This window comes from Xiphias gladius, chromosome 24 (genome assembly GCF_016859285.1).
Source record: "Xiphias gladius isolate SHS-SW01 ecotype Sanya breed wild chromosome 24, ASM1685928v1, whole genome shotgun sequence".
Lineage (NCBI taxonomy): Eukaryota > Metazoa > Chordata > Actinopteri > Istiophoriformes > Xiphiidae > Xiphias > Xiphias gladius.
In genome coordinates this window covers 16,965,653-16,977,536 of record NC_053423.1, presented here as the reverse complement: position 1 = coordinate 16,977,536, position 11,884 = coordinate 16,965,653, and the positions used below count along the sequence as shown (strand labels likewise).

Sequence of the window (11,884 nt, the reverse complement as noted above, 5' to 3'; positions counted from 1 at the left end):
TCCATTTTACTGTTTTGTTTTGATCATGGTCAGAATTTACACCAAGGACAAAGACTGAGAACAACCAGATACCAAATACTAAATATTATCTCACAGTTATCAGCCAGTGTATCAAGTAACATTCACTAATTTTTGAGTCTTTTTTTATTTGTTCATTTTCCCAGTTTTCCATGATAGTAAACTCATTATCTTTGTGTTTGTGACTGCTGCTATGACAAAACAAGCAATCTGAATATGTTAACTTGGGCATCATGCAATAATGACGGGAATTTTTCACTTTTTTCTGAAATTTTATACACCGAATGGTCATTCAGTTAGAAGAAGAAAGAAAAAATAATTTTCAGACTTATTAATGAAGATAATTCTTGGTTGCAGCAAAACAGTTCTCCTGTAATGTAATAATACTACCTAACCTGAGGTTTTCTGTGTATTAATGATTTGAAACATTGAAAAAAATCAAGTTATTTGATAAAACACAACTTTAAACCAAATAAGGGAAATATAAACTAAAACAATGAAAGTCTTAAAACTGGATTTGACTGGAGTCACAACATGGAAGTAATCCTTGGTCTTTTAGGGCTGGTAATCCATCTTTTTCAGGGGAGGTGAAAAGGAAATGAAAATATGAACTTTTTTTAGGTCCAACTCTTAATTTTTTTTTCATAAATTAAGTGTATAAATATACACTCTTAAAGCACATATAGCCTAATCATTGGGAATGCTATAATACATTTTCTCATTCGGGATCGGGGCGTGTATCTAAAAGTTATATTTTATATTCCTAATGTATTTTTTTTGTTTGCACTTTTCATACAAAGACACAAAATATAGTTTTAATTTTTGTCAAAATAGTAATCGTTGAAAATCAATTATTAGTACTAATTAATATTAGTACGCTCGAAGTAGTTATCAATAGTGTGAAATTAATAAAAAATGTAGCTTGGATAAACCTTGGCTGTAGTGAACAGGGCGGAGTTTTGACCTCACCAATATGGCCGCGGTGCCGTGTGAAAGTCGTCACATCCGGCCTGCGCTCAATGGAACCACCGATATGAAGCCCGTGCTTCCGGTGAAGCCTCCTTTTCGGCAGCGGCTATTTCCTCGCCAACATGCCAGTGAGTATCCACAGGCCGTTGTAAAATGCCATTTCTACCATTTAATCGAGTGTTGCAGGGCCACCACACGGCTCAACATTTACGCAAGAAATTAGCGACTGGACTTGTGTCAGTTTTAGTGGCTTTCGTTGAGTTTTGGTCCCAGTTTTTCACAAATAATGTGCACATTTGAGCGCATTGCGAGCGCGTTGTGACACAAGATGGCTGCGCACACACCGCAAACATGGAGCCAGTTTAACGGAGAAGCCAGACGGGCTGATAACCTTAACATTAACCGTCACTATTTGCTCTTGATTGGTGTTGTTAGGTGGATGACTAGATTACTTAACCGCTGATCCGCGAATATTTGAAGAATCACCCGGGATTGGTGAAAATGCGCAGCCTGCGTTAACTAATCTTAAAAATGTAGGCCATCCGAGGAGCCTTAACGTGTAACAGCACAACAGTGCTAACACAACATTTAGCACCTTTTATATAACTTTTTAGCCAAGTTATACATTTGAACAACCACGGTTCAGCCTTTTTATCTTTTCTTTGCTATAACCTGTACGTAATCTCTCATCTTAATTTTGGCAAATCATAGTCTACAGTTTTCCTGATCAGGTTCACAAATGTTTCCTTCTTTTCATTTCCCCCTTTGTTTTTCCTCCAATGCAGCTTGCAAAAGACTTGTTGCACCCATCCCCTGAGGAGGAGAAGAGGAGGCACAAGAAGAAGCGTCTTGTTCAGAGTCCCAACTCTTACTTTATGGATGTGAAATGTCCAGGTACGGATTTTCTACATGCAGATACATAGATGAGTACTGTTATTTGGCCATAGCGGGTGTTTATTCTGGTGCCTTGTCTCTTTCTCCCAGGATGCTACAAGATCACGACGGTGTTCAGCCACGCTCAGACAGTCGTGCTGTGTGTGGGCTGTTCAACAGTCCTGTGTCAGCCCACTGGAGGCAAAGCACGTCTCACAGAGGGTCAGTATTACGGCAGTGGGGTCTCATACTAACATAAAGAGATGAATTGTAGTCCGATGTTGCACGTGTACTTGATGATAGATTTCGTAGAATCCGAGGCCATGTGCCCATTTATATCAGTCGCTGAAATATGGCATGTTTCGTGCAACCCAAAATTTATGTTCGCCAATCCTTGTAATATTCACTTATTGTTACAAGTTTTTGGTAAGCGGGTCTTCTTCAGCCACAACAGAACCCAACGTGTCAGAGCTCTCCAGAGGCGTGCAGTGCCATTTTGATGCCTTAAATTTGCTTTCCCAAATCGGCACAGACGGATTTTGTTTTGCCAAAACAAACCTAATTCTCTGCACCAGACAAACCAATAAATACAATAAATAACTGGTGTTTGAGGACCACCCTTGCATTGTACTTGGTCCTTTTCATGGAGAGCTTTCAGTAATTGGTTTAAAACTGAAGGTATTTGGTAGTGTGAGCCCAAAATGTTTTTTTCCCTCTCTCGCTTAGGACTGAAATTGTGCGATTTCAGTGTTATTTCATGTAGTGAACTTGTAGCTGTCTGATAACTATCATTCAGGAGCCGCACACTTGGGTTGCATTAAGTACCAACCAATATGTAATCCAATATATGTTATAAATCCAGATGGTAAACCTTAGTTAATGACAACCAGTCAGAACCCTAGCTAGAGCCAGTGATTGAGAACAGTGAGATAATTTACTTAACCATCGCTTTATAATCTCATCTCAGCCAGTGTGACGAGTAAAACTCAGATTTATGACATAGCTTAAGATCACCTGATTTTTGGCATTTTACTCGTGTTTCAGACCCTAAAAAAATTTTTTTTTGTGAAAGAACTGTGAGGATATATATATATATATATCATTGGCCGCACTGCTAAGTGACTGGACTTCCTCTATCGTGGTCTTCCAATCTCATTCCAGTGCCAGATCAACCTCAGTTTGCAGAAGGGTTGAGCTAAACCACTGGCTCCCCCCTTTCGAAGGCTGAGAACAAACTTACTCTGTAGTTGCTGTACTCTACAGGTCTAATACTGTTGGTGGCATAGTTAGTGTAGCCTGTTTAATCTCCATAATTGTTTTCAGTTTTCTTGTCAAAGCGCCCACGTTAGAGCCCGGTGTTGCATTAGTGACAACTCTTTTCATGTACAGTAAACATAAAATAAGTTGGCCGTGGGAAGAGATGTTGACCCAATGAGTCACATGACACACAGTCTTTTTTCAGCACTGTGTGGCACAATAGGAGTGCCACCGCCTGCAGTATTTCTGTACTGTAAGGCTTCTCCTTTGTCAGCAGCGGTCTGACTGTCATTGTCTCCTCTGGCAGGGTGCTCATTCAGGAGGAAGCAGCACTAGCTGTACTCCCCGGAGCTGAAGGGGAGAGGAGGGGATGGACCGGTTGATATCAGCGTCTTGACCCAGCTGTCTGATCTGAAACGAGACCTGAAGACGTGCTGGACAGCTGATGATTTTCCGCTGTTCATGTGTACAGATTGGTTGTTGCTGTAACTCCACCCTCCAACCCTGTCTCTCTTAATAAAATATTGTTTTGGCTAAAATAAAAGTGTGTGTTTGTGGTTACTTGACTGTTTTTGCTGTGCAGGGATCTGCCAGACATTTAATCCAAAGGCAGTCATCTTCTCTTTATTAGCATCTTTATATCACAATACCAAACTATTTAAATTTGTGCAATTTTTATTAAATCAGAAAGTGTGGTGTTTACTGATAAAGCTACTGACTGATGGGAGTAATAACAGTCAAGGTTTATTTTTTTGGTATAGTTGTGAATAGGGCTGCAACTAACAATTATTTGTAGTATTGATTAATTTCCTGATTTTTTTTTTTTTTTCTCTCATCAGTTACTCTAAAACTTGAAAAATGCCCATCACAATATCCTAAAGCACAAGATGACGCCAGACCAAAGTTCAAAACCCCAAATATTCAATTTATTATCATGTAAGACCAAGAAAAACATCAAACTCTTACATTTGAGAACATGGGAAGATGAAATGTTCTGCATTTTTAAATGGTTTATCAGTCAAAATAGATGGACAGATTTTTTTCTCAATTGACTAATCATTGCAGCTCTAATATTCACAAATGTTCTTTCTTTCTCTGTAGGAGAGATTTAAAAAATGAATTGACTATTTTCTACATTTTGGTTTTATGATGTTTTTGCTACTTTTAATACAATTTTACATTACTTCTGTACACCCTTCATCTTGTTAGTAACACCTATCTGTCCACCTCTGAAGGAAAAATGTCCAGGACAAATTATTTTTAAGCAGATAATGGGCCTTGGAGCACCTCAGGAAGCCTTCGGTCCTCCATCACCTTCCTCAGCCTCTCTCTCTACATGTCGCTTCCAGTCACACTATCAGTCTCTGTCTTCACCTCCCTCTCCCTGAGTAGGTGGCGGATGGAGGAGTTCTGCGTGGACAGGGTGTTGGACAGGAGCGGCATCAGGCTCCTGAAGCCCTCCCTCAGCTCCCCCACGTGCTTCTCCAGGCTGTGGATGTGTGTGTCCAGCTCCCCCCTGCAGCCCTGCACCTCCGACAGCACGTCATACAACAAGTTCTGCATCTGTGTTGGGGTTGATGTCCACGGTGGTGTGTGTAGGTCCACGCAGAGAAGAGAAAGGAAAGGCATCAGTGAGTTTTAGATGCTACTTTGCTGAGGTTTTCACAGGATGGGATATAAAATGATGCATTCACTTGCCTCTCTCACCTTGGAGAGGTCCACTAATGTATTCCCCTGGTCTGCAAGTATCCTTTTCTCCATTTTTACACGACGCAGCCTGGAGACCAAATTACTTTGTTTTAGGTGCTACACGAAGTTATTTTGACATAATTACATTTAGAGAAGAGAAATTTAAAGGGCCAGTTCACCCAAATTACCAAAACAACCCATAAAAACAACACAGTTTCAACAGTTTTTTAAAAATTACTTTCTACCAGAAGTAAAAATTAGTTAGAAAAAGAAAACAAATAACTTTTTAAGTTAGGTCTAGGGATTATGCACAATATTTCAACTTTTGAAAAACAAATGAATTTCCCATCATCTCCATTAGTTTGGAGTTAGTTTGGAAGGGGCTGAATTAAAGCAAGTGTGTGTAACTTTTGGCCACAAAGGACAATTGCATGATAATGGTAAAAACTAAAGGCTAAACGTGTAACAGTAGAGAAGTAGAGAAGAAGTCAGAGGTACGACACAAAACTGCCCATTATACCACATTATCTACCCTAAACTTTGTTAATATTAGCTAACATTAGCCACCACTAGCTACCGGTCATACCAGACCAGGTAAAGTTGTAGCAGCAAAACTCCTCCGTGTCTTGAACTGAGCAACAGTGAGCTCAACTTTCCATTTCTAAGAGGAAGGATTGTGTTATTTCTTCCTTCAGAAGTTACATAGTATCACTATAAATTTCGGACGCAACTATTTCAAAACCTCAGGACATAAAACAATCTGCATGGCTACATACTCTACCGCTATATAGGGTAAGTACATTTTGTGATTTGGGTGAACTGACCCTTTAAAATGGCTGGTCACTAAATTTCAATTAAGACTACAGTATTACGTCACTTTGAATTTAAGCCCCTGATTTTGTTATTTGATATAAAAATAAAAGTACTAGTGATAGGCATTACTTGATAAACAGGTTATCAATATTAAAGCATGAACATATAGCAAATAAAGTGAAAAGGCTGTTCTTCTTTGCACTGTGACTTGTGCACAAAACAGGTTTATATGAGTGTTAAGTGTCTTACTGGTGGATGGCCAGAAGTAGTTTTCGCTGGTGCATGCGGACTCTGGTGTGATCTCTTTGTCTTGACAGCTTGGTGTGCTTGTAGATAAGCCAAGTCTCTCTCAGCACATTTGCTGCAGCAATTTTTATCTAGTGAGAGGACGTAGAAAAATCACTCAGGAGAGTTCTTTTATGATAATACACTTAACCTCAGAGGGCTGTTACTTACTGCACATGCTGAATAACAACAACATAATGTAAAAGACCCAGTGCACTACAGTCATTTTGTCTCATACTCAACTTTCAAACCTGATTTTTCCTTGAAAAAGGAGACAAAAATCTGCTCATAAGATGAGGTAATTCTGCTGTTTTTCAGTGAAACTTCACTTGTTTTAGGCTTTTTAAAATAAATAATGTCAGTATCTTACAACAGGACAAAGTGACAGATCACTGCAGTACCAAAAAAAAAAAAGGCTGCTGGAAAATCAAGTAAATAAGTTGATTTGTACTGAAGCAAGGTAAAGTTTTTCAGTCCACCTTTAGGTTTGTACTTGTTCTGAGAATATTCTGATGCCGGAGCTCAATAAAAGGTAAATAACCATTTTTTTTACAGTGCACACAAATATCTGCATGTTGTTGAGTAAAGTGAGTTGATATGTGGTATCCAAAGTGTGCTAGTTAAGGATAAAACTGCACACTGAAAGCTGTTATGGTGAAGAATACAACAAAAAAAGAAGACGTGCCGAGAGGTCATCGTCTGTGCAGAACCTCTCTTTCTTTTTGGGCCTATTTATTTAACGCTATCATGTAATATGCAGCCATTCTGAGAGCGATAGAGGTATTTACCCTGTTGGAGATGTGGGAGTCCATCATGAAGTTGTGGACATGTTTCTCTGCTCTGGTCAACTCCAGCTTCCTGGCAACTACCGCCACCACCAGGACTGTGCATCCTGCTCCCTGTAAGAGACAGAGTCAGGCGTTTATATTGTGATTAGCAGTCAGAATCTGAAAGCATCTGCTGTTAGTTTTTTTTTTTTTTTTTCTGTGTCAGTACACTAAGTGCTTACCATTATACCGGTGAGGAGGCAGATGCTGCGTCCACAGTAGGTGTGAGGCACCACGTCTCCATAACCAATGGACAAGAAGGTCACAGAGACCATCCACAAGGCCTCCATGTAGTTGCTACTGAGGTCTCTGTAGTTGTGGTGTCTGAAGGAATAAAAAGGTCTCATATTTCCTCCGTGACATTGTGTTACTGATGTAGAAACTGGTTGATCTTGAAATGAAAGTCACTGTCTGGGATTTTGGTTCATGATATTTCCAGGTATCTTATATTTTGTCTTTTTCTCTTCTTAAATGCTGCTTTCCTCAAGTTGTCTGAACGACGTTGAGTGTTTACTTTCACATAACTGATGATGTTTTCCTTACCCACTCCTAGTTTGCATTGCATATTGTGTAAATTCTTATATATCTAAAAAAAAAAAAAAATCCTGTCACATTATCAACATCAAGCCAAGATCAGCCCATGCTTGATCTTGTCAGTGTCTTCCAAGTACTACAGACACAGATTACAGCAGAGGAAAGATTGGATTTGTTGCTGTTGTAGAAACATTAAAGTAATACTGTATATCTGCAAATATTTGGATGATATGAAATATTAAAAATATGGGCCCTTGAGCACTGTAGACACCCGTATAGAATCAGCAGTAGACTGACATATCATCACATACCTCTCACAAACATGTAAGCCCCATGCTGCCACAATCCACAGAGAAACGCTGAAAATCATCAGCACAGTGCCGGGGTAGGTGGTCATTAGTGTTTTCCCAACAAACCGGGTGTTGAAGTGTATCTGAAGATCACAAAGAGGAGGCATGACGTCATAATTTTGACATTAGGGCCCTACTTAGCCAGACTATTTAGGATAGCACCTGTCAGATTACAATTATATAATACAGAGGAGATGAGGGATAAGAAAACTTGTTCACAATCTGGCTTGGTACATGGATAGTAGGTTTGGCATTGCAGAGGGGAGACAAAGGTCATTTTCATCACTCTTAAATAACATTAATAAGGGAAGGGATTAGCCGGGTGGATATTATCGACTGTGGAAAAGAAAGCAGACATGCAAAGGAGAGCTAGCGAGGGACATAATCAGCATGTGAAACCACTGGGATTCATGGGAGCGAAACTGTGATAGTCACACCTCAAGTGTCACACGTCTATAGACCTCTCGGCCCACCTAGACATAAGACATAAACAGATGCATGAAATGTTCAGAGAGGAAGCCCAGCCCAAAATATTTACTTTAATATCCTATGAATCATGTCCCATAGCAGGTTTCTGCCACCGTTTCTAAAATCATATCAAAACCGACAGTTCCCTCTTATCTTTAATTTCAAACTGTTATGATCATATCACAGCACTATCCAAGCCAGTTAAGCCCGAAGCCAGATTCTGAATAGAGCCCCCAAAGTGACCTCCCACCTTGTTGAGCGCCCCGATGCTGCGGGATGCGGTGTCAGTGAAGAGGCGGCTGTGCAGCATCATGGCCCGGCCCAGCAGGTAGAGTCTGAGGAACATGGGCAGAGCCAGGACGATCTCCAGCTCCGTCTCTGACAGCGTCAGGTGAGCCGTGCTCTGCTGGAAGTACGCCAGCAGACCCACCGGATAGGGGTGGATGGCCGCCGCTGCCAGCTCCAGGGCTATCAGGGCCAAACGCTCGGTTGTCATGGCAATCCGCCAATCCTCTGCACCAATGTCGTGAACATACAGCTGCCAGGAAGATACGGAGAGGGCTTTATAGCAAAGCTGTGCCCTGTAAAGAGCTGGTAGACATAAATCTGTGGGGTCACAAGATGCTTAAGGGTATAAGAAAACATAACAAAGTACTGTTTATTTCTTTCTGACTTTTCTCAAATTTTTGCTTTTTTGTAGAGTATTCGGCACTTTCACCACTTCAGACCTCATGTCCACACTAATGCTATAAAACTGTGATGAGGGGCTCACAAGTAGACTTTGCTTCATTTAAGGGACCTCAGGACAAAAAGGTTGGGAGCTTGTGATGCAGAGACCTCAGGGAAATTGGTCTTTAAAAAGAAAAACATTTTTAGTTTGCTGTCATGTGGTGACAATGAGGACATTTTAAGCAACTCCAGCAAGAAAAACAATTATTTTAAAAAAAAAGAATTAAAAATTATTTTTTCGTTGCAATTGCGGCTGTAACTTGATGATATTTTGCCTCACATTTTCAGAGAAAACAAATTTGAGAGAATATCACTGGAGGAGGATTTGGCTAAAAACACTCTGATTATGTAATTAGGAACAGATAAGTTACCTGCACCTCACAGCAGTGGTACGCTATGATGAGGCCGAGCAGGATGATTGTAGACAAGCTGATGACGGACTTGAGGGTGAGGGAGTAGATGGAGCTCTGTGGGAGATACACACGCACACGCACACACGCACACGCGCACACGCACATACACACACACGCACGAACACACTCACGCACACACATTAACGCACACAAACATGACATCATTGTTAGCCGATGGCCGTCACTGCAAATCTCAATCTATGAAAAGGCATCAGTGATCCTGTGTGATCTTCTAATCTTGCATACATTTAGAAAATCCACTCGCTTGGTGTAATGAACATTATCTTATGGACATACTGTGCATTTTCCTGTAGCTGCTGGGAGATCCGTCATCATACTGACAAAACATATTTTCCAATACAGCTCAGTTACAAATGTCGCGATTAACGGGTTTTCTTTTTTTTCACTTAATACAATGAAAGAAAGTGAAGTGAAGCGTGTGCTGTGTTATTATTCAATATGTGATTTCTCAGGCAGTGAGATTTTGAAGAAAAACTAGTGTTGGGCTCTTTTCGGAAAAGATAATGACTGCAGTTGTACGGTTTAATTTCATTTCTTTAAAAAACCTTTTTCTGTCTCTTGAAAAACTTTTACAGCCCAGAATTACATTTGTGTCTCTCAAAAGATTTCTCAGGGTTTTAGTCTGCTCTTCCTTTCACTCTCTGACCTTGCTGTAGACGCTCCAGGACAGCTCTGTCTCCATGACCATCATCACCACGCCGAATATCCCCACTGCCAGGGCGCAGTCGCTCAGCCGCTGCCTCCTCAGAAACAGAGCCCTCCTGTGGACCAGCCGCCAGCCGATGCTGTGGGTCCTCCAGTAGTGGTCGTCCTTGCCCTCCGTCTTGTGCTTTGGACTGGGCTGAGGACTAGGACTGGGGCTCTGACTGGGACACTCGGCTCCTGGCAGCAGGCCTTTGGCCTCAGACAGGTCCGGACGGTACTGATACGTCTCGTTGTGCGGCTGGAGGTTGTCGTCTCTGCTGGTGATGATGATCTCTGGCGGACTCTGGCGGTCGTGCATCTCCAAAGAGACGTTACCCGTCTTCTGGCGTCCTCTGCCCTCAACATCCTTGACGTCTAAATGTGACCTGCAGGGGTTCTTAAAGGGTGACCCGCAGGAAGAAATGGGGATGTCAGTGAAAGAGGTGACTTTCTCCTGGAGTCTGTGAGATCCTGCGTTTGTGGCTTTGCACTGCTGATTTCGCTCCTTGTGTCCTGGATTTTGTCTAGTCCCCCCTGACCTTTTCTCATATTTCCTCTCTTTGCCTTTGACCTTCTCTCCCCTCCTGTTGGAGCGAGGTGAGGGTGCGACATAAAGGTGGCCGTTGTATAAAGGCGTGGTGGCCATGGCTTGGGTTCTGTCCAGCCACACAGTTTGATTGGCTGATGTTTGGACTCTGTGGTGTATCCCACACTGCGGAGAGCAGGCCTGAGGTGGAGGAACCATCCTAGGTGGGAGTAGGGGGCGCTGGTCCTCCACCTCGTCTCCATCCACCACCGACAAGTTCATGGAGGGGGAGTGCTCCATGGTAAGAGGGTTTAAATGCGATGACTCACCGGATCTATTGAAAACGGTTTGAGCAGAGATGGCGAGAGAGAGAGACAGATATTAGACAAGTCCACTGAGGCACTGACTATGGTTTAAACAGCAGTGGAAAACTGCAGCTGAAGTTCCACTCATTTTTGTAGTTTAGTCAACAGAGAAGACTTCTTAAATTTCTCATACCTGTTCGTTTTGCTCGTGCTTTTTTTTTTTTCTTAATTCTTAATTGCAATAAAAGAGTTCTACACATCTGGAAAGCAATAAAATACTCTCTTACCATAATTTGTCCAATCACAAATGTTTGTTTCTGTCCTCAGGAATCAAAATTTGGTCACAAACTTGACAATCACTTCACTGTAATGTCAGCTCCTAATGTGAAATTATCTTTTCTTTAGGCCTATTTCAAAACAGCTCCTTTTATCTGTATTCTTACCTTTTCAGTCAGGTTTTCCAGTCTACCGTCTGCTACTAGGATGAAAAAAAAGGCCTTAACTCTTCAGTAAACAAAAGAGTGTTTTATCTGGTGGTTCCCCCAAGTATTTTAGTTGTCAGTCTTATGGTCCTGGACGTCACATCTGCCTGAGTCACAAATAGATCCTCCAAGTAAAGTCCTGTTGCAACTTCCAAAGACTCAAATACATCACTTTCATTAATAAGACATTCAAAAAGTAAAAGTTAATCAAAGTAAAAACTAATCAAGCTGCAACATCAAAGAAGTCCGGTGTGATCAGATCGTAATATTCCGAATGTCCTCCTCTGCATGTATAAACTTTCCAGCTGTCCATTAGCAGCCTAAGCATCACGGAGCCCCTCCCATGGAGTCAAGCAGAGGTTACGAGCTTCTCCTGCATGTGACGACTTGTGAGGTAAAAACACGTGGATAACCATGACATCTTCAGGCATTTATTCCGTCGTTTGGCCGTGTTTCCTGCTTTCTGATTGTCCACCATCAGGGCGTCTTCCTTAAAGCTTAATGACTGCAAAGACTCTAAGTTGCAGATGTTGCGTAGAGCAAAGGCAAAGAATGAATCATCTGTCACAGTTTTTTTTTTTTTGCTGGGATTGGCAGATTTCCTCATCCCTATGTGTGTGTATATGTGTGTGTGTGTGTGT

The 11,884-nt window shown here is 41.5% G+C and overlaps 2 protein-coding genes and 1 non-coding gene across 3 annotated transcripts; 2 read left to right on the top strand and 1 right to left on the bottom strand.

Annotated features, from left to right (window-relative positions):
- Positions 1 to 993: 993 nt before the first annotated feature.
- Positions 994 to 3,661, top strand: rps27.1 (ribosomal protein S27). Its single transcript, XM_040122761.1, has 4 exons — positions 994 to 1,115; positions 1,773 to 1,881; positions 1,972 to 2,082; positions 3,425 to 3,661. The coding sequence occupies exons 1-4, from the start codon at positions 1,110 to 1,112 to the stop codon at positions 3,451 to 3,453; spliced, it is 255 nt and encodes an 84-aa protein (XP_039978695.1). The 5' UTR covers positions 994 to 1,109; the 3' UTR covers positions 3,454 to 3,661.
- LOC120786984 lies at positions 2,967 to 3,096 on the top strand. The gene has a single exon (XR_005706817.1). It is a non-coding gene; the product is annotated as a small nucleolar RNA SNORA35 (small nucleolar RNA).
- A 788-nt stretch (positions 3,662 to 4,449) lies between the features above and the next one.
- On the bottom strand, positions 4,450 to 10,756 carry LOC120786436 (small conductance calcium-activated potassium channel protein 1-like). The gene is made up of 9 exons (XM_040121882.1): positions 9,893 to 10,756; positions 9,184 to 9,279; positions 8,334 to 8,621; positions 7,577 to 7,698; positions 6,914 to 7,055; positions 6,693 to 6,803; positions 5,869 to 5,996; positions 4,825 to 4,894; positions 4,450 to 4,680 (listed from the first exon to the last, which is right to left on the bottom strand). The coding sequence occupies exons 1-9, from the start codon at positions 10,754 to 10,756 to the stop codon at positions 4,450 to 4,452; spliced, it is 2,052 nt and encodes a 683-aa protein (XP_039977816.1).
- Positions 10,757 to 11,884: the final 1,128 nt, after the last annotated feature.